At 45.3% G+C, this 26,961-nt stretch overlaps 12 protein-coding genes across 12 annotated transcripts; 8 read left to right on the plus strand and 4 right to left on the minus strand.

Moving 5' to 3' along the window:
- Positions 1-97: 97 nt before the first annotated feature.
- On the plus strand, positions 98-1,015 carry L199_006173 (mitochondrial import inner membrane translocase subunit TIM9; the record flags this gene model as incomplete). Its single annotated transcript, XM_064891874.1, has 4 exons — positions 98-163; positions 450-545; positions 770-851; positions 996-1,015. 4 exons carry the CDS (start codon positions 98-100, stop codon positions 1,013-1,015), a joined length of 264 nt encoding a protein of 87 aa, XP_064747946.1.
- A 607-nt stretch (positions 1,016-1,622) lies between these two features.
- On the plus strand, positions 1,623-2,474 carry L199_006174 (uncharacterized protein; the record flags this gene model as incomplete). Its single annotated transcript, XM_064891875.1, has 3 exons — positions 1,623-1,880; positions 2,000-2,069; positions 2,164-2,474. 3 exons carry the CDS (start codon positions 1,623-1,625, stop codon positions 2,472-2,474), a joined length of 639 nt encoding a protein of 212 aa, XP_064747947.1.
- Positions 2,475-2,852: 378 nt separating this feature from the next.
- Positions 2,853-5,772, plus strand: L199_006175 (uncharacterized protein; the record flags this gene model as incomplete). The annotated part of the gene is made up of 12 exons (XM_064891876.1): positions 2,853-2,864; positions 2,933-3,046; positions 3,124-3,206; positions 3,318-3,746; positions 3,819-4,043; positions 4,177-4,434; positions 4,585-4,677; positions 4,753-4,954; positions 5,032-5,045; positions 5,134-5,494; positions 5,559-5,608; positions 5,670-5,772. 12 exons carry the CDS (start codon positions 2,853-2,855, stop codon positions 5,770-5,772), a joined length of 1,944 nt encoding a protein of 647 aa, XP_064747948.1.
- Positions 5,773-6,127: 355 nt separating this feature from the next.
- On the minus strand, positions 6,128-7,790 carry L199_006176 (uncharacterized protein; the record flags this gene model as incomplete). Its single annotated transcript, XM_064891877.1, has 2 exons — positions 6,128-6,886; positions 6,984-7,790. 2 exons carry the CDS (start codon positions 7,788-7,790, stop codon positions 6,128-6,130), a joined length of 1,566 nt encoding a protein of 521 aa, XP_064747949.1.
- A 232-nt stretch (positions 7,791-8,022) lies between these two features.
- On the plus strand, positions 8,023-12,195 carry L199_006177 (uncharacterized protein; the record flags this gene model as incomplete). Its single annotated transcript, XM_064891878.1, has 8 exons — positions 8,023-8,446; positions 8,717-9,304; positions 9,362-9,432; positions 9,493-10,076; positions 10,141-10,374; positions 10,442-10,707; positions 10,796-11,359; positions 11,417-12,195. The coding sequence occupies 8 exons, from the start codon at positions 8,023-8,025 to the stop codon at positions 12,193-12,195; spliced, it is 3,510 nt and encodes a 1,169-aa protein (XP_064747950.1).
- Positions 12,196-13,539: 1,344 nt separating this feature from the next.
- Positions 13,540-15,720, plus strand: L199_006178 (uncharacterized protein; the record flags this gene model as incomplete). The annotated part of the gene is made up of 10 exons (XM_064891879.1): positions 13,540-13,758; positions 13,814-13,839; positions 13,916-14,083; positions 14,152-14,221; positions 14,294-14,493; positions 14,557-14,627; positions 14,685-14,851; positions 14,926-15,010; positions 15,074-15,421; positions 15,500-15,720. 10 exons carry the CDS (start codon positions 13,540-13,542, stop codon positions 15,718-15,720), a joined length of 1,575 nt encoding a protein of 524 aa, XP_064747951.1.
- Positions 15,721-16,219: 499 nt separating this feature from the next.
- Positions 16,220-18,117, minus strand: L199_006179 (dihydropyrimidinase; the record flags this gene model as incomplete). The annotated part of the gene is made up of 7 exons (XM_064891880.1): positions 16,220-16,274; positions 16,343-16,610; positions 16,682-16,998; positions 17,087-17,478; positions 17,544-17,840; positions 17,892-18,005; positions 18,058-18,117. The coding sequence occupies 7 exons, from the start codon at positions 18,115-18,117 to the stop codon at positions 16,220-16,222; spliced, it is 1,503 nt and encodes a 500-aa protein (XP_064747952.1).
- A 560-nt stretch (positions 18,118-18,677) lies between these two features.
- Positions 18,678-19,902, plus strand: L199_006180 (uncharacterized protein; the record flags this gene model as incomplete). Its single annotated transcript, XM_064891881.1, has 3 exons — positions 18,678-18,912; positions 18,965-19,089; positions 19,150-19,902. The coding sequence occupies 3 exons, from the start codon at positions 18,678-18,680 to the stop codon at positions 19,900-19,902; spliced, it is 1,113 nt and encodes a 370-aa protein (XP_064747953.1).
- Positions 19,903-20,132: 230 nt separating this feature from the next.
- Positions 20,133-22,645, plus strand: L199_006181 (uncharacterized protein; the record flags this gene model as incomplete). The annotated part of the gene is made up of 8 exons (XM_064891882.1): positions 20,133-20,760; positions 20,850-20,890; positions 20,945-20,996; positions 21,049-21,416; positions 21,476-21,605; positions 21,667-21,978; positions 22,116-22,196; positions 22,278-22,645. The coding sequence occupies 8 exons, from the start codon at positions 20,133-20,135 to the stop codon at positions 22,643-22,645; spliced, it is 1,980 nt and encodes a 659-aa protein (XP_064747954.1).
- A 9-nt stretch (positions 22,646-22,654) lies between these two features.
- Positions 22,655-23,371, minus strand: L199_006182 (uncharacterized protein; the record flags this gene model as incomplete). Its single annotated transcript, XM_064891883.1, has 1 exon — positions 22,655-23,371. One exon carries the CDS (start codon positions 23,369-23,371, stop codon positions 22,655-22,657), a length of 717 nt encoding a protein of 238 aa, XP_064747955.1.
- A 415-nt stretch (positions 23,372-23,786) lies between these two features.
- On the plus strand, positions 23,787-25,189 carry L199_006183 (uncharacterized protein; the record flags this gene model as incomplete). The annotated part of the gene is made up of 7 exons (XM_064891884.1): positions 23,787-23,922; positions 23,982-24,238; positions 24,298-24,537; positions 24,606-24,683; positions 24,751-24,763; positions 24,831-24,863; positions 24,930-25,189. 7 exons carry the CDS (start codon positions 23,787-23,789, stop codon positions 25,187-25,189), a joined length of 1,017 nt encoding a protein of 338 aa, XP_064747956.1.
- A 281-nt stretch (positions 25,190-25,470) lies between these two features.
- On the minus strand, positions 25,471-26,602 carry L199_006184 (uncharacterized protein; the record flags this gene model as incomplete). The annotated part of the gene is made up of 5 exons (XM_064891885.1): positions 25,471-25,546; positions 25,600-25,844; positions 25,908-26,090; positions 26,141-26,275; positions 26,330-26,602. The coding sequence occupies 5 exons, from the start codon at positions 26,600-26,602 to the stop codon at positions 25,471-25,473; spliced, it is 912 nt and encodes a 303-aa protein (XP_064747957.1).
- Between the last annotated feature and the right edge of the window lie 359 nt (positions 26,603-26,961).

A 26,961-nucleotide genomic window follows, 5' to 3' on the forward strand; every position in this document is an offset into this window, starting at 1 on the left:
GTCACCGACATATATATTATTAGTCTATCTGTTCAGGTCAAGACTAGTCTCACATCTACCAGCCTTAAACCAGTAAGAAGGAAAAGAATACGACAGGATGGATTTCTCACAATTCAACGGTGCCGAACAAGCTCATATGACAAAGGTCATTGAGAAGAAGCAGGTGAGTGATGGGTTCGGTCATTTTGATCCGATCGCAATTGACTGTAGAGTATCACCGACTTGGAAGGATGTATATCCTAAATACGTATGATCGCGTAGGGAGAAGGATTAGGATGATGATGGAGATGGAGAATGTGCGCAAGGAGATACTGCACTACTTTTGGAAAATAATTATCCTCCCTTCTCATCGCAAGATATGACTGGCATCTTTCCTTATTCCCTTAATCCGATCAAATTAGGGCTTGATACAATTATGGAAGCTGAATTTTGGGTTCATTCTGATATAGATGCAAGATTTCATGAAACTCTATTCGGGATTGGTAGAAAGGTGCTTTAACGCTTGTGCTCAGGATTTCACTTCAAAGGCATTGACTACGAACGAGGTCAGTTGGAGTTGGAGCTTGGTTGCGATTATGACTATTTGGATGAGGATGGTTGTATCTCCAAGTGGCAGTGGAACTGGGTTCGGAGTGATATGAGATCATCTCAAGCAATGCGAGGAGAGGATGAGAAATAGCAGGAGGGAAATATCCCATCCACCCATCCATCCATTCCTCTACTTACGAAGTCGCTGATATGAATTTGTTCTCTTTCGGAATGCCTACAGTCAACATGCGTTCAAAATTGTACAGATAAATTCTTGAAACATTCCGAACGGGTTGGTGCAAGGTTTGCTGAACATAATGCTGGTGAGTGTGTTCCGTGTCCATCTCCATCTACATATTCTCCTTTGACATGACCAATGTGACTACCTGATGTTGACTCATTGGTGGGGAATCAGGGGAAATCAAGACTTGAATATATGCTGATCAGATTGCTTTTTCATTGTTTAGAACAAATGCAAGGTAAATAAGTATAATCGCAACCTGCCTATATCAAAACGAAATACAAACATATCGTACATATCATTCTATGTGGGAAGGAAACAATGTATCAATCACTCTTCTCTTCGCTCCTATATCGCATGACACATCCCGTCTTTCTACATCGCTAAGTGGTAAGAACATACTGGACTGATGCGACACTTGGCTATTGACTTGATCAAATGCTTCGTCTTGATCGTGCTTCACTCCATTGATCTCAATCTCATTGAACGTCATCGTTAAAAGGAATGCCTGTCTGTCCAAGTTGATCATGAGACTCGATCTTCATTTGAGCTGCCTATTCGTGTGGTGCAATCTTGAGATTTACAAGTATGCATCCTTGTGTCCTTTGATCTCCATTGTTGTCTCGTCATTGCAAATTCATATTCACGTTCCATTGTATCATGTTGAATGAGATGTTGGAATCGGATTGATCGTCTTCTTGTCCTTGCATCTTTTGTCCATTTTCACTTCAACTAAACAAGAATTACAAGTGGTATAATCAGGTCAACTTTTCGATCTATTCATTCGTTATCCTCTACTCACTACATATCCTCCTATGCCCAACTGACCACCTGTCATCTACAAACACCCACAATGTCACTCCCTCACCAGATCAATCCTCGTATTTCCCCTCCTGGAGCAGATGAAGACCCTACAGAACTCTCACTGATGTTATCCGGTCAGCCGTATCATTCTTGGAATCCCTACATAGATAGAATAAGGGATGCTCAAGCGAGGAAGGTATGGGAGATCAACCAGGTCGTAGATATGATGGAGAGGATGGAGAAGATGAGGGAGTTTTTATATATGGGTAAAGAAGTGTGGATTGTCCAAGGGTTTTTCTGTGAATATGTGAGTGTTTTGCTGCTCTGTGTACTGTGCTCCCATCCCATCCCGTCCCATCCCATACTCCATAACAATGCAACTACTGTGAACGAACGATAACGTACTGATCATTCAATCTCAAATAGGGATTCAACATAACTATAGGAGACGAGGTGTTCATAGGTGCTAATTGTACTTTACTTGACGTTTGTCCAAGTGAGTCCACCCAACATGTTCAACACCGACCTTCTTTCCAGGATCTGGAGTGCTGACTTGTCACTACGATATTTAACGTTCTCTCATTACATAGTCACAATCGGCTCAAGAACGATGCTAGGACCCAACGTCCAGATCCTCACCCCTTCCCACCCTATAAGTCCAGAAGAGCGAAGCGGCTTAAAAGGTAGAGAATGGGCGAAGCCCGTTAAAGTAGGGAATGACTGTTGGATAGGCGCAGGAGTTACCATCTGTCCAGGTGTGACTGTGGGTGATGGATGCACTATTGGTGCTGCATCTGTGGTTACAAGGGATGTACCTCCCAGATCGGTGGTGGTTGGTAATCCCGGCAGGGTGATCAAGAGGATATTAGGGGATGGGACCGTTGAGGATGTACGAATGTAGGTGTCATAATATCATATCATTCATAAGCTGTGGGAGATGTTACATGCACGTCTTCGTTGTCCGTTCCGTTGGTGATCCTCTCCTTTCTTCTTACAAATCCTACTGAGTGTGAGTAGCAGAGATGCATGCCTGTAGCGTGTGAACAGTAGCAATGATGTGTCGCTGGATGTCGGAGTAGGTAATGATAGGGTAAGAATAGACCCACTACCCTGGAATGGAAAGAGTGGAATGACGCAGTGCCAGAGTATCCACCAACATCTTACTATTTATTTCCCACATATCACATTCCTCATCCTCATCTCATCTCACTTTTGATTTCTACTTATCACACACATACCTTGCTGGTGAGTTAGGACATACATATCAAAAACTATCATCATGTCGCAAAACGTGAGTGAACATCTCCATCTACTACCCCTCACTAAAGACATTGTTGCTAACGCACCGCAACCAAGTAGAAAGTTCAAGATTGGGATTTCGAGAAATTCCCCATCGACCTCAAGAAATACAAACCTTTCCCCCTTGATCCTACCAAGGATAAGAAACTCACGCAAGAACAGAAAGATGGTTTGGTAAGTATACTTCGATTGCCTTACTATACGAGTGTCATCGTATACTGATAAGTTGGATGATGTGGTGGATGAAATAGATCGCCAACATTTCTTTGTTGAGGGACGTCGTAGTCTTCTTCACTGCTACTGGTGCTGCCAGAGGACTTGCTGGACACACCGGGTGAGTGACACCTTCTATCAACTGATCAACGACCCATTCTTCCTATGTCATATCCAAAATATCATCCTTGCAATTGGTGATACAGCAATACTGATACACTTTCTCCCACAGTGGTGCATTCGACACTATTCCGGAAGTCGTCATCCTCCTCTCCTTCTTACTTGGAGACACCGACAAATCAAAATACGTCGACATCCTCTTCGACGAGGCAGGTCACAGAGTAGCCACTCAATACCTTCTCTCGGTGTTGGATGGTCAACTTCCAGTTGAGCAATTATTGCACTACAGAGAAGCTTACTCTCACTTACCTGGTCATCCCGAATTGGGTTTCACACCTGGTGTGAAGTTCTCCTCTGGTAGACTGGGTCACATATGGCCTTTGGTCAATGGTGTTGCCCTTGCCGAAAAGGACAAGACGGTGTTCATGTTGGGTTCAGATGGATCACAACAGGAGGGTGATGATGCCGAAGCTGCTAGATTGGCTGTCGCTCAGAACTTGAATGTCAAGTTGTTCATCGATGATAACGATGTTACCATTGCGTGAGTCTATCGTTGATCCTCACTGCATCCAATTTTCTATCACTCTCGCTGACGAGTGATGTGAGATATCAGTGGTCACCCATCAGAATACCTCAAGGGATACACCGTCGCCAAGACTCTCGAAGGCCACGGACTCAAGGTTGTCGAAGCTAATGGTGAAGATCTCGATTCGCTCTACCCTGCCATCGTCGAGATTCTCAACCACAAAGGTCCAGCTGCCGTGGTAGTCCACCGACCTATGGCTCCTAAGATTAAGGGTATCGAAGGTAGTTCTCACGCTCACGATGCTATCAAAGTGTGAGTTGATCGTTAACCTTCATCGATAAGATCTTGTAATGCCATATGTACATGTGCCATACCCTCTCTTTCTCTGTAACACGCCCATAATATGAGAGATCACATTGCTCATTGGTCATGGACTTTTCCACAGCGAACCAGCGATTGAATACCTAGACCCTCGACACCCCAAATGTGCCAACATCCTCCGAGCTATTCAACCCTCCACCTACTCCGACATCTTGTCGGGAAGTACCAAAGAGAAGGGTGCTTGTCGAGTCGAATTCGGTGAAGCCGTGTCAAGAGTTTTGGACAAGACCTCAAAAGACGAGAATAAGTCGAAAGTACTGGTGATCGATTCGGATCTGGAGGGATCGACTGGGTTGAATGTCATTCATAAGAAACACCCCGAGTGAGTCTGGTTTCAAATATCCCAATATAATCTCCTATAATATCCTGTATGAGGGATGGTTGAGCAATGAAGGAAGTAATAAATTCAGTCACCTTCACACAACGTCTTGCAACCAACTTGACTCGATGCTGACACTTCTCTCCCCCACAGGGTATTCCTCTCATCCGGTATCATGGAACGAGGAAACTTCTCCGCCGCTGCTGGATGGGGAGCTTTCAAGGCCGATCGATACGGTGTTTTCAGGTGGGCCCTAGTCCTATCATCACCTTTCAAACGTCGCTATATTCGATCGGCTGACAGTTTCTCTTGATGCTATAGCACCTTCTCTGCCTTCTCCGAAATGATCATCTCCGAGCTCACCATGGCTCGATTGAACTTTGCCAACGTTTTGACTCATTTCTCACACTCTGGTGTTGATGAGATGGCCGACAACACCTGTCATTTCGGTATCAATAACTTCTTCTTGGACAACGGACTTGAAGATGCTTACGAGACTAGATTATACTTCCCTGCCGATTGTGTGAGTTGGCTACTCCGTCAAACCGATGAGATAAATAGCTAATTTAGAATGTCATACCTTCTGCGTTGGGACGACAGTCTCAAATGGATGCGTGAGTGTCATCTTGTATTTTCCATCTCTGTCATCATCTATCGAACCTCATATAATTATTCACTAACCAATCCATACTGTTTATATAGTATCATCGACAAGGTGTTCTACGAAAAAGGACTCCGATTTGTATTCTCAACTCGATCCAAAGTACCTTGGATACTCAAAGAAGACGGATCGAGATTCTTCGAAGATTCTTCATACAAGTTCGTACCAGGTAAAGATGAGATTATCCGAAAGGGAACCAAGGGATACGTCGTTTCCTATGGTGATATCTTGCACCGAGCTTTGGATGCCGTCGATAGATTGAGAAAGGAAGGTTTGGACATCGGTTTGATCAACAAATCGACCTTGAACGTCGTCGATGAAGACGTCATCAAGGAAATCGGAAAGACCGAATTTGTATTGGTCGCTGAGAGTTTGAACCAGAAGACTGGACTGGGAAGTAAGGTGGGTCGAAAATTTCGCTCTTACCTCTCATTGCAATCACATCGCTGATCTTGAGCGAATCCAGTTCGGTACTTGGTTACTCGAAAGAGATCTTCGACCAAGATACGGTTACATGTGAGTGGCTTATCTTCCCTCTAACATTAGATGGATGCTGATAACCTTCACTTGCACACAGGGGAACCAACAAAGAAGGATGTGGTGGTTTGGGTGAACAAATCGGTCATCAAGGTTTGGACTCTGCTTCGATCGCTTTGAAGATCAAGCAATTGATCAAATAGATGATTGATATTAGACATCAAGTCGAAGCTGGGTGTCTATCACTTACTTGGATGAGATTGAATGGATGGATATTGTATTATTTGGAAGAAATGAAAAGAAGATAAGAAGAAAATGAACCAAATTCTAGTCAGCATATATACTGTTATGTGAGATGGATTGATTTGAAAATTGCTCTTTCGTAATGACCACCCTCCTCGTCAAATAGACTAGATCAGTGTAGTGGTATGCCCTATTCCCAGCTGATATAAAAACTCAAACTCGAAGAAAGAAGAATAAACTGTGAATCCCTCTACGCTGTATAATTGATATATATTACGTTGTACAACATTATAACCAACTTCCCTTTCCCGATATCTACAAATAAGTAATAGTCGTACCCAATTTCCACACCCCTCCAAATTTGTTTATCCACCAATTCAGATAATACATGACCCAACCCCACCAACCTCTCTGACGTATTCTCGCTAATCTCAATCTGGTTCTGACATCCTCTAAACCATTCTGCGTCGTGGGTAACAAGCTTGGATTCCTGTTGCGTTGATTACGACGACGAAGACGGATGATGAGGGTTAAAATGATAATTGGAGGAATAGGTATAGAGATGAAGTAAGAGAGGTTGTTCCCTAGAAGGGAATCGAGTCTTTGGGATATCGAGGAAGGGAAGATTGATAAGATGAGTTGGTGGATTCTTGAATTAACAGAAATATCTCTTTCTCTTGATAATTTAGATCTCGAAGTTGATGATTCACTTGTAGGGTTATTATTTAGTATAGATGATTTCGATCCGGATCCAGATGCAGATGGAGATGCAGATGAAGTTGCTACCTTGTCCTCGTTCATTCCTGTTACGTTGTCTAATTCCTTCGCTGCAATTTTACCCTTCCCTTTATCCCTACTCAAAAAAGGATTATTCTGACTCTGTAATCCCAGTTGTTGAACTTGATTGGGTCTAGCTGTACGTTCACTAGAACTGGACGAGGTGGTACTGCTACTTCCTGATCTTGACCTTAAGGAAGAGGAGGAGGATGGTAAGACGAGGGATGAAGATGGTGAAGGGGTAGGTATCTGATTGTGAGGGGTGGTTTGAACTGTTCGAAGGTGTTTGTATAAAGCCTAGTACCATGCAAGCAATTAGCAAAATCCGCTCTTCATTCTTTTCTCCTTTCCCTGGTCCAACCACTGAACCATTAATAGGATGATAATTGCTCACCTCTTTCCGCTTTGATCCCAATATATTCTCACCATCCAAGAACCCTCTCGCCATCTCAAATTCACCTTCTCTGCTTAACACTTCACCTACGAACAGCTCAGTCACTTTCATGTACCCTTCTCTGGCACTTTCCACCTTCTTCCTTTTCTTAGCATCTTTCGCCCTGTCACCTATGTGAGGAGAGATGGCAGCGATGAATTGATCGGGCAAAGCTTTGAGCCAATCTTCTGATAGACGATGTGCGAAATCCAATGATGGGGGTGAGGGTCGTAATTTGAGTGAAGCGAGGAGTAAAGTCGAAATGATTTGAGGTGGTAAAATCTCAACCGATAAATGTTCTTTACACAATTGTAGTAAATGATCTAATAGCTTGTCTGGGGTAGTAGGTGGGAGCAGGTTGGTGATTTGTTTAGGTAAAGTAGTAGTCTTAGTAGGTGGATCGGTGTATAAGGAAGTGAGGGATGATATTGATAATTTCAGTGTTTTGATCATCCATTCATCCACATCCACTTGTTCCATCTCTTCTCCATCAACCGCCCCATCCAAATCTAGGTCGTACCACGCAGTTGACTTTCCCTTTCCCCTTGCATTGTTCTGCTTTTGCTGATCATCCAACAGTGACAATAATCGAGACAATACAGCTTGAGTTTTTACGTGGTCACGCCTGACAAAGGATTGGACGGCTGTGTTGTACAATAGTTCAATTTGTGATATAGGAGTGGAAGGGTCGGGTCGAGACGATCCATTCGATCCTGCTGATCCTGTCGATGACGTTGATACTACTCTTTGTTTTGGCCTAGGGGGCATGTTCACTAAATTTGTGTTCGAGTTTACGAGATGAATGGAGATTAGTATGCATAGGAGGAAGAAAAGAGGGGAAGAGAAAAGGGAAAGAGAGTAGAAAAGAGAGAGTGAGATGATCACGAAATGACGACGGAATCAATCTGAATAATAAAAACAAATCTCATGATCATGTTTTCTCGACTTTCTTCTTCTTCGCATCGACATCAATCGATTCTATCTCTAGACAAGAGTGGACATGCCTCCTCGTACACCAACGGGGTCATCAGGCAGTATCACCTCTCAAACTACAAATTCAACTCCGGCAGGTCCAACGCTTAAAAATCTTCTGAAATCAGCAGAAGTCTTGCTGAAACCACCTACACCATTATCATCCAACCCTACCGAGTTGATCCAGCGATTGAAAGCATGCTCCAAATCATTGCCTAAGGAATGGAGAAAATCGACTCCAGAATGGTGTTCAGAGGACGAACAGGAACGATCGACCGATTTTGATCAGACGGACGAAGATCTGAAGAAGAGAAGAAGGGATGAATTGGTATTTGTGGTCGGGAAAAGATGTTTTGCAGTCATCAAATCGATCCAATCGATATTGGAGAAAGAATTCTGGCCGAAAGAATTGAGAGATGCTGAGGGATCAGGTGGTCTGAACGAAAGAGACTGTACGTATAGAATTCATCAATTATCTCGTCGTCAAAGAAAGAATAAGTCCAAATCCACATCCAAAAAGAAGAGAAGAGGAAGTATTTCAACTTCCTTACCTTCTTCTTCTCCCTCAATGATCAAACATCCTTCATGTCCACATCCTCAATATCATTACAGAAGACGCAGTTCATATTATTCTGTTGAATCCCTCTTTCCTGTACCTAAATTGTTCAAATCAGAAAGAAGAGCGAGTACTGATTTGAGATATTTCAATTCTCCCAAATCAGTTTTACTTGGTACAGCAGATTTACGATTAATACGATTGATGTTATCTCATACGACCTTCTCATACTTGTTACCACTCGCATCTCATTATGCCGATTCTTTACCTACCATCTTACCCAAGACTGCCGAATCACTAGCTCAAGCTTTGGAATCGTTATTGAGATTGTTGAAGACGAGCGTCCTACCCACACCAGATGCGGGACCAAGTTCAAGAGCACCCACTCCACCTACAACCATCACACAGACATTACTCTCTTCCCATCTCATACCGATCTTCTTGTCGACGTTGATCATAGCTTATACACCATCTATACCATCTGAAACATATGCGAATCTACGATCTGAGTTCATCAAAGCCCTGATGTCATTGTCGCCAGGTCATGCCATATCGACACTAGTCAATGTGCTGAAGTTGCTGGTGCAGGGAAGTAAAGAAGGCGTGAAGCCAAACGGATGGGTCAGGATATGGCCGAAGTATCCAAAAGAAATCATAAATGGGCTGTTAACCGCTCAAGTGAGGAGACCAGGTGGAGTAAGAGGGTTGATGGAAAATGTTTTAGGGGAGACGGCCAAGACAGATGATGTTACTTGTAAGTTCGAAAGACCTTCTTCACCTAATACCTCAAGTGCTGACAACCGCTGTATAGCAATCGAAGGTCAAAGACTCGATCATATATTCAATGTTCTCATCAGAACACCTCGTCAAGTCACTCCTGAAGTATGTTAATAATCTCCTCTTCGGCTTTATTACTAACATTGCTGACGGAAGCTGTTGCAGATATACTACCCCTGGTTACTATCCGAGCTATTTGCCATGATCCCATTGACTAGTCATTCACATCTCCCCGTGGCATACGTCAATACCGCATGTTACTGTATCCAGCGATTATGGGCATCTAATCGACCTTTGATCGGAGACTGGTTGAAAAACAAGTTACATTCACCTTGGTATCCTAAACTACCCGCCATCAAAGATAAACAGGTAGTAACAACATGGGAAGCCATTCAACGTTCAGTACAGAACATGCGATTACTGTTATTGCATAATCCGACTTCACCTGAATTCGCCGATTTCCTCGTGGGGTTCATCTTACCACCTTTATTCTCACTTCATACTTTCTTGCAACGCGAACGGAACGAACATCAACACATAGGAGAAAAGTCATCAGAGAGTTCTCTAGGAGAAGGCGTTCAGTCGCTCCTGATAAGCTGGGGTAAAAGCGTTAGTGAAGAAGCTGGAGTCAAGGGTATTTGGGCAATCGCTGAGAATGGAAGTGGATGGGGAAGAGAGAGTATTGATGGAGACGGTGTAAGACTACAATGGGAGACAGAAGGTGAAGGAGTCAAACTTGTAGCTTCGCAGTAAGCGCCCCATTTCAAACATTCCTCGTCCATCGTGATACTGATTATCTGTTTATCCGAGCAGAGCTACGGCAGACGAATCTGAAATTATGTTACCTGCCATCAATTCAGCTCAGATGACGAAAGAAGACGATATCCTCACCCAATTCCTATCTCGGCAACATACATACCCTAATTCCCAGCTATTGTGCCAATTAATCGAATCATTAGATCGACCTGATATCGCCAGCGAGGTCATACTCAAATCATTAGACTCATGGAGAATCAAGCTGGCTACAGAGACTGAACCTTCGATAGAGTAAGCTGCGTCTCAAGTTACCGATAGTCTGACCTTGATTAATTCAGCTGACATGTATTGTATATAGTGCATTGAGCAATTTACAGCTCACTATACAGATGATGGAGAAACTTGGCTCTCAGCTATTTGCTAAACCGTCTCAGGTATTAGGATTCGTAGCGAGAGTACTCAATGACCAAGTTCAATCACTCGATGATGAACACGTAGAAACCGGAAGTGAGAAACCACTGATTGTAGAAGTGAAAGGTGAAGAAATAGTAGACGATGATGTTGCACCTGATGGGAAGAGGGGGTTGATCGAAGTTGCCTGTCAACTACTTGCATCTCTCGAAGGTGAGTTGAGTGGACAACCTTGTCACATGACCTCATCTAGTACAATCCAGTGTCAAATGAATGATGTAGCTGATCTAACACTCTTCAGGCGAAGGGCAGCTCAAAGACGATCTCGCCATACTTCATCCTATACTCTCTCATCTCGACGTACTATCGCTTCGATCCTCGTCGGTATCCATCCGCAACGCAGCTCGAGAAGCTCAGCTTCTGCTATCACATCGTCAATCGTCACCTCAATCTCAAGCGGTTGATCCCAAGCAAGCTTCGCTTGAGAAGTACAACCAAGCAACGACTTTGATCAACGATGTTACTCTCCCAGTCAAAGCGCATGGATTGACTATGCTGAAAGATCTAGTCTTTTCACCTTCTTTCGATAATTCATTATCACCAAACATACTAGATATCTACGTCAAGCACTTGGACGATAAAGACTCGTTTATCTACCTAACGGCCATCAAAGGGTTGAGCGGTATGGTTGACGCATTAGGTAGAGAAGTATTCACAGCTCTGATCGGCAAATATACCGCGGAGTTAGAAAATCTCAAAGTCGCTGGAAAGAAAGATCAAAAGGACCTGATGGAAAGGGCGCTTCGTCTTGCTGAAGCTATCGATCAGGTAGTGGAGAGGACTGGTGATGCTCTTGGACAATATGGTCAGTCACTGCCAACCTTTCATTCGATCGTTCAGTCGCTGACTCTTGTTGACATAGCCAACGACATCGTCCCTCCTCTCATGACTATTTACCCTACAACCTCTCTCCCAACTGTCATACGAAGTTCGGCACTATCCATTCTCTCTACCTGTGCAAGAGTATCTCCATTGACCATCCTTCCATGGGCGTCTGAATTGGCAGAAGGTACTCTGGATCTGGTACAAATAGAATCGGTAGCCTCATCACCTTTCCGACCTCAAGCCCAACAGCCCGACCGAGATTTTGATCTACCTAAATTGCAATGGGGTAAACCAAAATTGATTCAACTTGTCGATGACGAACCCAACCCTGAACCTGAAGAATCAATACCGACTGAACCGGTCAAAGCCCGAATTGTTGATGAAGAACCTACCAAGAAAGAAGATGGGAAACATCCAGGATTACGAAGAGCAGCACTGAGCGTATTTAACTGGTCGATCCGAGTGATCCTATTCGTTAGGTTTATGAATTCTGCTGAGAAAAATGATCAGATTAGTGGATCAGTTGGGATTGATATAAAGGTTTCAACTTATCCACCAATCGACCTAAGATTATCGTCAGACAGGGAAAAGGAAGGAGGGGAAGAAGATGGATTTTCAAATGCGTTTATAGAAAGAGCGATAAACATCATTGGATATGTCCAGAAATTCGACGATGATGAAGTTGTTAGGCAACATGCTGAGAGTGCAGTGAAAGATCTGTGGTTATTGAAAAATGGAGGGATAGACATCGACTCGACGCAGAATGAGGGTGGGATCAAGGGTTTGGAGGGTTTGAAATTGCTTAGTATCAAGTAATATAGGGGTGAACTTCGATAGATATAAATGAAGTTTAGAGGGGATACCTCAAGCAGGATGGGATATATCATACAGCTACGAGTAATACGTATTGACACGTACGATTGGATCAACGATGATGTTTTTATGACTGTACGATGATCATTCCTTCTTTTGATGACATCCTGCATATTTCAATGTTCATAGTTACCAGTAACTCAATAAACCACTTTCCATTTCAATATCATGACGAAGTGAACATCAATGAATTCGACGAATGCATCTACTTATGCGCCCATACTACTGCAACCTCGATACTTCACGGACTCGACGATTGCTTAGTATGTCAGGGTTGTCTCATCGTTTGACACTAGTAAGTCTCACATTGACGCCACAGGGCAGACGGTCATCGTCGTCAAGCATGAATTAAGCGACATTCGGAAGACGACGCATATTTCTACATTCCTTGCCTGTTATGTATGCTAAGTATACGTGCGTGTGGAGCATAACATTACGACGTGGATGCTGTGATGCTGTGTCCATCCTACACTTATCTGATATTCCAATATTCCTACGCATTAGGACCAGAGGGTTCACCACCTTTGTCTTCTTTCGATTCAGGCTCAGTATAATCAACAAGATCTTCTAAAATGGTCCGGCAAGTCTCAGTCTATCAAGGGTCGAACAATAATTATTACACTCTCACACACGAACTCAAACCTATAATCTCCATCAGACAGTATACATGAGATTCTGGTTCACCCTACCTTTATTCACTTGGCGTATCTATCGATGGTGTAATGACGAGAAGCAAGATGAATGGGATCCCACATATGTGAAGCCCACAGGAGCGTTCTACGATTATATAACGGTGGTGAAAAGACCAAGTATCGGAGGTAAAAAGGTTGACATGGGGTCTTGGGCGGATAGTATCTAGAAACGCTTAAACTTACATGTAAACTTGTAGTCTCCCGCTTGCAAGCTTAAAAATCGCATGATCAATTCGCCTGCTGCCAAGGGATACACCCGGTCGCCTCTCATATCTTGTTAGCCGTCGTACATAAGTTTGCGCCAGCCAAGCGAGTCAATCGTTCATGTAACCGTGAATATCTCGCGGCGAGCAGAATGATCAAACCGGCGAATTGAGGTTTCATGTGTCAAGGCGACGGCGAACCATCTTTCAACGAAACCCTGAATCTCTTATCTTTCGACTGATCATATCCCTTACCACATCATTGGTCGTGACATACACAAGCATGGTGATGCAGGAGATCATACAACACAGTATAAAGCATATAAGGTTAAGACGTGTTCCCCTCATGCTTCTTCCGAATCAACCTACCTGACTCAACTATCGCTTGCAAGATGGCGGAACCGAAATCCTCTGGTGCTCAAACACCTAGCGAACTTACCAAGGAAGATGCTTTCCTCGATACCGTCAATGCTGTGCCCGAGGGAGGTCTTTCTACGATCGAAGAACAACAGAGACAACGAACGTTGTTCTCATACTCGGAAGGTCAAAAGATTTTACGAAAAGTCGATCTTAGGCTGATGCCCTTCTTGCTGTTGACCTATATCCTTAGAGTCGGTATTCTGTATCTGTTCACAGTTTTCGATCAGGGCTGACTTTGGTCTGTAGGGTATGGATGGTGGCGCCATCTCTTAGTCAGTAAAACTTCGGTCTTCAAAGGCACCAGTGGCGATTTACTGACTTGCTGTCTACTGGTACTGAAACCTCCAGTGTGAAAACTATGAACAAAGGTTCACCAACCAATATCTTGAATCAGCTTCACATGTCAAGTAATCAATACTCTTATGCGTCTACTACCTTTACACTTTTCTATGCTCTTGGTGAACTCCCTTCTAACTTACTCTTCAAACGTACCACCCCAAGGTGGCACTACATGAGGTGAGCAATTCTGTTTCGTTAAACCGTATCACCAGTCTCGAGGATAATTGCTTATGGGTTATCTACAGAATTGTGGCTCTTTGGTCTATCGCTGCTATCTGCCATGCCGCCGCTTTCAACGCTGCTGGTCTTCTCACTGTCAGTCCACTCATACTCAATCCGATACAATCCCAACTAATGCCAGCACGGTTGTACCGTCTTGGTCCATAGGCACGAGCATTTTTGGGTCTGTTCGAAGCCGGTATGGCTCCCGGTGCTTATCTCCACCTGACATATTACTACCGACCAGATGAGATCGGTCCTCGTATCGCCGCTATTTCTGCGATGTTCAACTTCTGTAACATCTTTGTTGCACTTGAGACCTATGGGCTGAGCTACATTGATGGTCATGGTAAACTTGGTGGTTGGCAGTAAGTCCATTTGCGGGTCAGAACAATCACCATCTCACAGATGCTAATGTTCCTGTGGGGCAGATGGACATACATCATCAACGGTCTCTTGGGATTGGTATTATTGGCCATACTGTACTTTTGGATGCCCGATTGTAAGTCCTGCTCCTTGTCAAGCTGTAGTAGTCTCACTGACCTGATTGCTCATCCAGTCCCAGAAGACTGCAAATGGCTCACTCCACAAGAACAGCAATGGATCGTCGGTCGACTTCCTGCTGGTTCCTCTCGATCCAACGACAAGAACTTCGACTTCAAAGAGCTCAAGGATGCCTTCAAGGATCCAATCAATCTTACCTTCGCAACCATGATCGTCATCTACGTGAGTTTGCGTATATCACCTGTCTTGTCTGATTCAGTTTATCCTGGGCTTACCCGCTTTTATGCGCTGACTAGAACACTGGTAATCTCGGTATGACTTTCTGGCTCCCTACTATCATCAGTAACCTCGGTTTCAGCTCGACCGCATCCGCTCAACTTTGTAAGTCAACTTGTCTTCAGACATGGAGGAGCAAGGACGTTAACCTCGAATCGTATTCTTCAGTAAACATCCCTCCTGCTGCGCTTTACTGGATCGGTGGTATGGGCGGTAACATGCTTGCCGACAGATTGACAATGATCCCCAGACCACTTTACCTCCTCACCACACTATCGATCTACACGGCGGGAATGTTCTGTCTAGCCTATGTAAGAAGCATAGGTGCTCTGTACGCCATAATCTGTGTGATGCAGGTCTTCGCCAGTGCTTCCTATCAATCATTCATTCCTTGGCGCTGCCAATCTCTGAAAGGAACCACCGACGCAGCCTTCGCCATGGCCTGGCTGACTGGGGCAGGTCAAGTAGCAGGTTTGTGGTCAGCTCAAATCTTCAGAAGTCAATATGGTCCAAGATGTAAGTGGAATTCACTATTGTCATCTCTGTACTCTAAGGATGATGCTGATGGGAGAATAATGGCCCTTCGATCTACAGACAGCATCCCATTCATCGTTTGTGCGGCTTTGACGATTGGTGCTATGGGTATGGTCCTGGTAAATTGGTTCATGACGTACACCAGTGAGAAAGAAACTCGAAGAATCATGGCGCTTAGACGTAAAGTTGGGAAAGAGAGAGACGAAGTATTGCAGGATGATGTTGACCTTGGTGCCGAAGTGGCGCAAAGAAATAATCGACCCGCTGGTGTTTCAGCTTAGACACCTATACTTCAAAGGGTTGTGGTTTTGCGTTCGTAATTACAAATTTTAAAGAGTGCCATACTAAAGTCATGGGTGGTATACTACGATGATGGATGTTATTCAAACTATACATAGCTCTTATAGTCTGAAGCCTTGGCTTGGTCCAACTTAGACTTTTACTTTTTGTTATTTTCATTTGTACACGATGATGCAGACGATGAATGGCGATGACATGAAACTCCACACAGTACGCCCAGCTCTTCCTAGAAGATTTGACTGATTCTCCAATAATGAGCATGCGCTATCGACCATGTCTCGAACCGCCTTCATCTCGTGACAATGCACCATGCCAACAAGAGTACAATGGGTTTTAGGCACTGATTGCAGCTGATGCACATTCGTACACGTGTATCTCCGTTACATCATGGTGCCCATACATCGATTGATGCTATGCAATGCATTTGTAATATCAGGTACTCCAGGATAACTATCTCTATTGAAGCGAACGAGCACTATTCTACTCATGTGGGTTAAATCCATTGATCCAAGCGGCGGAATGACCTCGAGGACCCCTATCAGGATGGACAAATTTATATCAGTACACGCAGAAGCGTAGCAGACGATAATGAGGTGGACTTACGGAAGGGCACTAAAACCTCTCTTCAGATATTGTCCATCTCCCACTTGATTCAACACCGTGTTCGTTTCCCCGTCATATGAAACTTTACCTCTGAGTATGACCGTTTTGGGCCAGTCGAGTATCTCCATCCCCTCATAAGGGATGTAATCGGCGCCATGATGTAAATCTGTCTGCTTGATGGTCACGGGCTTTCTCGCCGATTCAGATCGCCAGATGACAAAATCAGCATCTGAGCCAGGTGCGATAGTTCCTTTCTTGGGATACAGTCCTAATTAAACATCACAGTCAGTATGGTACACGGATTATTCAAAAAGCGGTTCATATCTCTCTCAAACTCACCATACAATTTGGCTGCGTTAGTCGAGTTCAATTCGACGAATTTTTGAGGGGATATCCTGCCTTTCAAGACTCCTTCAGACCACAGTAAGGGTGTTCGGGTACATACACCAGGTAACCCATTCGGGATGTGTTTGAAATGACCTCTGGGATTTTTGACAGGATCTTTCAGTCCGAGCTGTTTACCCTGAGCGTCGTAGTAGTTGGTTGGGGCGTGGTCCGAGGAAAATACCGTAAATGTACCATTCGCCAGACCTTCCCAAATGACTTCTCGTTCTTTTGGATCTGAACGTAAAGGAGGAGCGCAAACACATTTGGCGCTAATGATGGCGTAACCCAAAATCAAAGTTAGCTATGTGGTCGAGGTCAATCACCTTCTAAAGAGATCAAACAGACAATGCCGCTCACCCCTCAAAGCCTGGCGCCTGCATCTTCTCAGCGGTCAGAAGAGCATAATGGGGACAAGTTTCAGAGTAGATCGGTAAGCCTCGAGTCTGAGCCTTTCGGATATGAGCAGTAGCTTCTCTCGAAGATACGTGAACGATGAGCATGGGAGCGTCGACCACCTCAGATAAGCAGATAGCTCGGTTGGTCGCTTCCGTTTCTACCAGTGGTGGACGTGATGTACCATGATGCCAAGGTTCGACCATCCCGCGTTCGATGAGATTCTCAGTCATCCAGTCGATTATATCTGCATTTTCAGCGTGGACCATCGTTGTCACACCTGTTCGTCGAGCTGCACAGAGGATGTCGAGTACTTGTCGGTCGTTCAGCTTGAGCAAAGGGTATGTCATGTAAATCTGCGAATCCAACATATAGATTAGCAAAATCGTCCTGTTCAGTCCGAGGCTATCTGGTCATTCACCTTTACACTAGTAACACCGAAATCAATCATCTTGGGTATTTCCGTCTTCACCACATCTTCCGTTGGGTCACTGATGATAGCGTGAAAACTGTAATCCGTGTATGTCTTGTCTTTGGATAGCTCGTAATATGCTTCTATGGCAGGCATGACCTGTTTCCCTTTAGCCTGAACTGCAAACGCAATCACCGTTGTAGTTCCTCCAGAGATAGCTCCGCGGGTTCCGGTTGTCCAGTTATCAGCTGACTTGGCTCCTGAGGCGGACTGGCCGATGTGTACATGGGAGTCCACTCCGCCAGGCTGATGAACGTATCAACAGGGTTCATCTTGTGACAGTGCAGCTCAACTCACAGTCACAAATCCTCCTTCCGCATCGATGACCTCGCAGTCAGAGGTATAAGGCAAATCTTTTCCTAAACACACTACTACTCCATCTTTCACACCAATGTCACAAGCGACTTGCTCCTGTCCAAAAGTCAGCAAGGCGATCAGGGCCGCATGGGATAGACTAACTCACAGCAGCAGTCACTACAATACCGTTCTTGATAACAAGGTCGAAAAGGAATGGGTTGGTCATGATGGATAATAATTTGCGTTTTTTTGAAAGCAATATTCGAGACTCGTCGTTACAAATTCAGGTGATTGATTGACTTCCATGATACACTCACATCATAGCCTACCGACCTCTACGTGTTGACTTTCTGTCTATGCAGTTGCATGACATACCCGAGCTATCTTTCAATCGGGACCCGGCCAATCTTTTGTTGTGACGCTCCCAGTAAATAAATCGTAGGCCGATGGTTTTGCCGTGATCTAGTGAGCGGCCAGATCGGTTATCACATTGGAGGTAGCAAAATCGCCAATCACGACCAATGTTTTCCGCTTCCATTCGCCAATGCTCTTCTGTCTCTAACGTACATGGAAATCATGGAATAGGCAACTATCTCCAATGAAACCACCGTCGCCAATTGCATTATCGCCAATGATTGACTCGTTGTGATTGTTGAGCCACACTCTGTCCCAAAGCTCTCCATGCGTGAGCACGGCCCACAAAGCGATATAAGCGCTCTATCATGCCATGCCCTTTTGCATTCTTAACAATACTTCATACCACTCATCTTCCATCGAAAAGGGATCATGCCAGACGTTGAACCCATTGTGATTATCGGTGCTGGGGTGATCGGTTTGACAACTGCTGTGAGATTGATCGAATCTCCTCTATACGCTACATCCAAACACCCTATCCACATTCTGGCCAATCACCTTCCCAATGATCCACTAGACCCATACTACGCTTCGACCATTGCGGGTGCCCATCACCTGAGTTTTGCGGATGATAATGACACAAGGCAGAGGAGGTATGATACTCGAAGTGAGTAATTCATGTAGGCAATAGACACGTTTGAGCTGATGATCGTGATCAGCGTTTCAAGTGATGTATGACGAGTGGAAGAAGGAGGGTGAGAAGACTGGGTTGATGCTACTGAAACAAACAGAGTACTACGTTGGAACGGATAGTCATCTCAAGGTGTATGAAGGTCACCCTGATGTAAGTCGATGCTCATCTTCTCCACTATTATACTGAACTAGTGAATCATGTCTGTTGCAGTTCACAATCCTTGACAAATCTACCTATCCCACATCTATCGATCATTCTATTTCTTTCACATCACTCACCATGACCCCATCCGTCTATCTGAACCGTCTCCTCAAAAGACTAGAAGGGAAAATTCAGATACATCGATATCATCTTCCCTCTTTATCCCATCTTAAGCACCCGTCATGTACTGCTCTGATACGATCGACGTCACCACTAGCAGTCTTCGTATGTACCGGTATTGGAGCTTTGACTCTGGGAGGTGTAGAAGATACCGATGTTTATCCTACTCGTGGTCAAGTAATAAAGCTGAGAGCTCCATGGATGAGATCAGGATGGACGAGACAAGTGGGATCTCTAGACGGAGGGGAAGGAGGTGAGAGAACCTATATCATTCCAAGATATAACGGCGAGGTGATCATCGGAGGAACAAGGGAACAAAATGACTGGTACCCATATCCTCGTGAGGAAACAACAGAAGATATACTCAAGAGAGCTCAGGAGATCTGTCCCGACCTGGTACCTCCATATACAAAAGGCAAAGAAGACCACGATGAATCCCCCTTGAAAGAACTTGTTGAAGGCGTTTTAGTTGGATTCAGACCGTCCAGAGAAGGTGGTATCAGAGTGGACATAGGCGATGATTTGTACCTAGGCAATGACAAGGTCAAGGTGGTCTATAATTACGGTCATGGTGGTGCAGGATGGCAGAGCTGCTGGGGCACTGCTGAAGATGCCGTAGAGCAGCTTATAAAATCGTTATAAAATTAGTCTACCAAGCCCCTGTATCGTATGCATTCGAATACGATTCCATCGGTCTGCTCTGTTCTCCATCCCAATGAGCTGCGACTGCATGAGCCAATATGAGATTGTTGTGAGAATGTGGAATACTTGGTTGCGATAATTCACAATTCAATGCTCCTGGATTTAAAAGATAAACATCCTTCGCCGTCACATTTCTTGTTTACCTTGTATATGTCTCCCCAAACCACATCATGCCAGACAACTATCTCAATAATCCTATAGACCCTTCTCTCCCCGCTCATGCCCATGTCTCGCCCACCAACTTCGCGTTACACACCTTGCTAAACAGCAGTAATACCCAGATACCCATTGCGGGTCCCAGCTACTCGAATCCCATATCCCATCCTCCCCGACCTGCAGCTCCAATAGATGAGGGAGGTGGAAGACCAGCTAGGTCCCGCAAGAACAGACCATGTGATGCATGTCGTAGGCGCAAGACTAGATGTTTGATAACTGCTATCGGACCACCATGTTCCCTTTGCGCCGATGCGAAAAGGGAATGTACATTCAATTTCGCACCACCAGCACGTAGACCCCGACAATCAATTCAACCAGCATCAAGTGAGAATGAAACAGGTGAAGCAGAAATGGAGATAGATGGAGATGCTGGGCCATCAACTCCTAGTGTGATCAATGGGAAACGAACCAGAACACCAGATTCGGTAGATAGGATAGGGGGCAATTGGAGGAGGAGAAGGGAGACATCACCACCCGATACAACTTCAGTCCAGACGAGCAGAAGAAATTCAAATCTCACTCAGCTTGCAGATACAGCTTCTTCGTTTGACCATCTTGCTGGATCTGGGTTCGAACCGCACGGTGAGTCATGGCCTGGGTGATAACGAAGCTAACATTCGCAGTCCTTACCAACCCCATCACCGATGATCTCCTGCCCATACAGGATGAAGAAGCAGAGAAGCCTACGGACAGACCCCATGTCAAGCAGATCGTGAGTAGCATGTATTCAAGCACCTTTGCAACATCCCTGACGACATCTATACAGTCATCAGACCCCAAAAGACCAATCTTCGTGGTGATGCAACCGAGACATGAGAGTAAGTCGTCAGTCTTCCACTTCCTAAGAACGCTTCAATTGACCTAGCACAGATTTCAGATCAGGAGGAGCAGGTATCAATGGTCTAACCAATCTTCGAACCCTGATCTCACATCAGCCTACTTCATTCTCCGAACCCTCACTTATATCAGCCTATACCACACATGTTCATCCTGCTAGACCCATTCTTCCCAAAGGCAAGATCAGCCGATTCCCTCCTAATCTTCTCGCAGCAATCTTAGCGAGTTCGTTCGCCCATGCGAAAGATACTAGACCTCTAGCTGGGCTGGCTGCAAACCTGCTGCAAAGTGCTTCAGAGGGAACGGGAGAGTCAAATCTGGTAACGGTGATAACGAACATCATGATGATAGGTGTGAGACCAGGAGCAACTAATCAGGGTTCGTATCTGCTACTTGCGCATGTAAGTCATTCACCATCTTCCTTTACTTGTCCTGCATAATCAGGCTGAATATGACACAGACTATCGCCCTTGCTCAGTTATTGGGCTTGCATCTCGATCCGTCCAGCTGGTCCATACCAGCATGGGAGCAGGATTTAAGAATCAGGCTGTGGTGGATGTTACGCATTCATGATGCCTGGATGAGCTTCCGTGAGCGAACTATTCCTCACATACTTACATCAAGATGACGCTTATATTTGCGCTCCAACAGTGAATTCCCGTCCATCGCATGTGCAAGCCGATAACAGCACCGCGCCTCTCCCTCAACTTGCATCCCTTCTTGAGTCATCATGCGCCTTCTCCTCTGCATCTTCGGACTCAGCCAAATCGTTCATCGCCTCATGTCGGCTGGCCAGACTGGTTTCGAGACTCCAGTCTGAGGTGTGCACTCTCGGAGCAGTTGCTGATCGGAGTGAAACGGAAAGAAGGGAGGAAGTGGAAGATATACTGCATGCGGCAGACGGTCTATTGAAAGATTGGAAAACATCACTCGTTTCTAGTACGACCCGTCCTCCGGGTGTCAGTGAGTTCCAGAGAGTTACGTGCAAAGCTGATAGGCAGATTCGCTACTGCTTTGTCTTCTTGGGTTCCGATGTATGCTCAAGCGAATCCATATCGAATTGGAACATGGGCTCGGCGCGATGTTCGTAACTCCTTCAGATATCCTTGAACCCTTCACCGAGTTCGTTATATTCATAACCTCCTTGAACGAGGGCGATTTAGATGGCTACTTCCTATCTTGTGAGTATTCGCCTGTCTGAGAAGGGCTGACTAGTCTCTCAGACTGCTCCCATATACTGTCCTCCGTCCTCGCTTCTCTAGTCCGTTTCGTGCTTGGCTCCCAGACCGAACCCAACGTTACGGCCTTGAATCTTATCGCCCGACTAATTCGCTCATTGCACCATTATCAGACGAATTATGCGTGGGACATCGCCGGTCCTGCTCTGAGACGGGCAGCGACGATGGGAGACCGCCTACGCAAATTGGAAGAGCACGTAGAATTGAGTGAAGCCCTCAGAGGCAGCAGCTCTTCTACACCTGGTGACCTCAATCTGGACGCTTCCTTACCTCCCCCGGTGGCGCCCATAGCAAGCGGTGATGTTGCTGTCGAGCCTCAGCTATTATGGGATTGGACAGGAGCAGAGATAGATTTCGATCAACTACTCGGTCTTTCTTCGACTGCACCATGATACAATGCATCACTGTCCTCTTATCAAAGCAACGATCATCTGTAATCCCATCCTTGCCCCATCTACCACCTTTATCTCCTTCCCTTCTCCATACGCCGCTTCTCTAATCCAAGGTTCCATTCCGCACATTCCTCCACAGCCCAGCACGATCACTTCTGCTCCTGCTTTCACCAGCCCTTTCGTAGTAGCCTTCATGTTCCTCTCTACCTTCGCTTGATCTCCTTCCTGCAGCTCTACTACACTCAGACCGGTGGTGAAGGGCCCAGCGAACCTATTTGAATCGGTTGATCCGAGGAATTTTGCGGTAGCTTCGATCAGGTTCGTCTTGATTCCAGTTCCAGTAGCTATGATACCGAACTTTCCAGTGGTTTGGAGCATCGCAGTAGCGACTCCAGCATGATAAATACCGAGAACAGATAGTAAGATACCTTTCTCTGAAGCGTATATTCGTAATTCAGTAATTAAAGGATGTTCCGAGAAACAAGCTACCAGAACTCCGTCATACTTGTGTAATATCGGCGGTAGCTCGGTCATACATGCCTCACAACTTGATCTGGCCGTTGCTTCGTCAGAGATTCCAGCAGGTCCAGTGGAGGGGTTGAAGAATTCGACAATGGTATTGGACGGTACATGTGGTCGAAGAGAACGCTCAATAGCATGGGTGATGGATGAGGATGAATTGGGATTTACGACTAAGATAGAGAGTGATTCGTGCTTGGTGAACATATTGCCAAGACTGATACCGCGAAACTACTCTGAAACCAGGAAACTCCTACTTAACAACTTTGCACACCAACTTCGACTGCGCACGCGTCTGTCTCACCCTCTCTGGCATGCCCCTCAATCACCCTTTCGGCCTCGTGTTCCCGGTTTGAGATGCCAATGGGGCATTCCTTATCGGGAATGAGTCTTCTCGCTAAAACCCGGCGAAATCGAGTTTGCCACGGCAACCTCCTCGGTATTCATTTCTTGCGGCAAACTTGCGAAATGGATATTGGCGACTGGTTTGTCAAAACAAATCAGACCGACATTACGAATGCAATCGTCTGATGCATGCGATGGACATTTCTAGCTGATACACCTTCTAAAACTTTTCAAATGAAATTTCTGCTGTAGCCCTTTCATTCTATCGGAGTCAACAATGGGAAGACCACTTAAAGTTGCCGCTGCCCAAGTAGGTGCAGTACACCGAACGACCAGTAGAGCAGAGGTGTTGGATAGACTGGTCAAACTACTCGAAGATGCTTCTACACAAGATGTGAAGCTCATAGTATTTCGTAAGTAAGATTCATTCCGAAGCCAACTTGTCATGATAACTCATGTGTCATGCGAAAAGCCGAAACCACTTTCACTACCTTCTTCCCCCGTTACTACATCACCGATGATGAAGAGCTAGCAAGCTACTACGAGTATGAAACAGCTGAGACTGGACCGGTGACTCAAACGAAGAACGTCAAGGCTTTTTTCCACAGAGCGAAAGAATTAGGAATTGACGTTCAAATTGGGTATGGAGAAGATACAGGAAAAGGAAGGTACAACACTGCGGTATATGTCAGCGGGCAAACGGGAGATGTGTTGAACAAGTACCGAAAAGTAAGTGACGTCAAGATCGGACTCATCTCTTCGAATGGTATCTGACCATTTACTATCAGGTGCATCTGCCAGGATCGACTGAACCTTTCGACCTCGACCCAAATACTACAAACCAGCTGGAAAAGAGATACTTCCTTCCGGGTAATTATGGTTTCCAGGCGTTCCGAGCCAGCTCATTGAATGAGACTTGTGGAGGATCAAGCCCCATAGTCGGACAACTGATATGTAATGATCGAAGATGGGCAGAAGGCTGGAGGTGCTACGGATTACAAGGTGTGGAGATCCTCTGTTGCGGTTATGTAAGTTCGGCCTGAAGACTTCTTCCGTGGGAGATAATATACTCGAGGCTCATTCCCAAAAACGCTAGAACACTACCGCCTACGCTCCTCAGCTATGGGGCGGTGATCAGAATATCTCTAGGGAGAAGGCCTACGAGGAAGCCATGGTGAGTGCCTCAGATCTTCTTACCGTCGTTTAGAACTCATGAGCTAATTTCGTTTCTGCTCGCTCAGTTTCACCACAAATGTAAGTAGCTAGACCTCCTGGGTCTGACGTTTCCCGTGAACATCAGCTAATAGTCTTTCATGCACAGTGGTAGTGCAAGCTCATGCGTATACCAACTCCAGTAAGTGGGAGTTACTACATCTTCCAGAGTTTATTAAAAGGCTGATTTACTTCATGCATATTCTAGTGTTCTGCATTACTGCTGCTCGAGCAGGTAACGATGATGATCGCCATCCACTCATCCCTGGATCCATGATTGTGGACCCAGAAGGTCATATAGTCGCAGAGAGTAAGACCGAAGAGGACGAGCTGGTAGTTGCTACCATTGACTTGGATGACTGTAAACAAGGGAAAGAGAGGACATTCAATTTGGGTAAACATAGAAGACCCGAAATGTATGGTAGGCTGGCAGAAGAGGGCGGTGTCAAGCCGCCACCCGATGTATGATGAAACCACATTCACGACATGCAATGATATATGGTAATATAAAAAGACCTGCAGTAATCCAGTACATTTGAGCTGTCGGACACGATATCGGCTGCCAGCATTTGCATTCCGACAGAACGCTCACTACTTCTTCTCTCAGTAGAAGTGCTTAAATATCCTGTTTTCCCTTGACAGTGGTACTAACCTGCCCTCGCCCATTACACTGCCATTGGAGGGTCATATAAAAGCGTATGCATATGGAATACCTTACAGACAATCAGAACAGATGTATTTCACGGTCACTAGAGCAGAACATCTGGTTCTCGCTCAACGATCAATTCAAACTCGGGATTGAAATTGTAATAAGTGTTCTCGTGGCTAGGTGGCACGAGATCAGCTGGGTGACCTGCAGAGTAGATAGTGCAACTCACTATTGAATGGTGTTTGCGGTAAAGACAGCATCCTCAGGATCGATTAAGGTTTTCTTGATACCACTTCCTTCGGCAGCTTCCAGCATAAGTTGGACTTTGCACTGTTTGTCCAACGCTGAGAACAAATATGCGCATTCATCAACGGTATTTCCCAGAGTCAGGAGGCCGTGATTCTGTAGGATAGCACATTTGTTTCGTGGTCCGAGAGCTCGAGCGATGTTTTCGCCTTCTTGAGCAGCAAGGACCTGTAAACGAGAGCTCAGCTCACTTGCTCAATGCAACAAAGCCAGAGTAGACGTGCGACTTACGATTCCTCCGAAGTTATGATACACAGCTTGATTATCGTAGAACAAGCAAGAGTCCTGGGTGGTGATGTCTACTGGTCTACCAAAGGCCGACCATGCTTTACCGTGTAGGGAATGGCAGTGTCCGGCAGCTTCAACTTCAGGTCGAGCTTTGTGTATAGCAGAGTGAATGTGAAAGCCCGCCATCTAAGCCTCGTTGTCAGCTTACACTGTGAGGAAAGTCAAGTTTCACTCACGTTGATGGGTCGCTGAGCACCTAATGTAGTATGGACATAGCCCTCAGGAGTGACAAGTACAAGCTTGCTCACTGACATGGCTGAAAAGTGAACACCGAACGGATTCATCCAGTAATGATCGCGTAAAATTGGGTCCTTCAGTCCTATCAGCGAGGGAATTTGCCACTTCAGGTTATCAAGCCCACTTACTCGTACAGTGATATGACCGCTGATACCCTCTCCGTATCCTAGCTTGCCCCAGAATCTAAAGGCAGCAGCAAGATGTTCCTTCACCCATTGTCGCTTTTTCAAGAGACCCTCCTCATCTTCCGCATACATGAACTCGGGATAACCTTGGATCCTCAAAGTGCCTTCCTTGTTCCCTCGCCATGTTCGCTCAAGAGGGTTTTTAGAAAGGTCGGAGGTGGTTTGATGGAATGGGTCGACAGCAGGTGGGACATCTGATAAAGCGATGGGTGCCATATTGATGGATATTGAGGAAGCAACAGTAAGAATTGGGTGTGTGTGGTGATTTTAGTGTGTGAGGATGATCGTGCATCTAAACGCGCACTTGTATATAAATTCTCATGAATGACATTCCGGTATTCGCGATCTTGTATGAAGCCGAAAGCTTGACCTTGGCTATCCCATGCTGTTTACCTATGTTCCATTAACACTTGTGAAAGGCCAACGAGATCAAGTATGCGAAATCGGCTTGAAGGCACAAAACATATTGCTCGCCGTCGTGGCCGTTTCGCTGGCCGTCTGTGAATGACCCTGAACTACAGAACTGTTGCAGAGATAAGGACGTCTGGTTATACGACAATCACGTGATCTATCGA

This window comes from Kwoniella botswanensis, chromosome 1, assembly GCF_036426115.1.
Source record: "Kwoniella botswanensis chromosome 1, complete sequence".
Classification (NCBI taxonomy): Eukaryota; Fungi; Basidiomycota; class Tremellomycetes; order Tremellales; family Cryptococcaceae; genus Kwoniella; species Kwoniella botswanensis.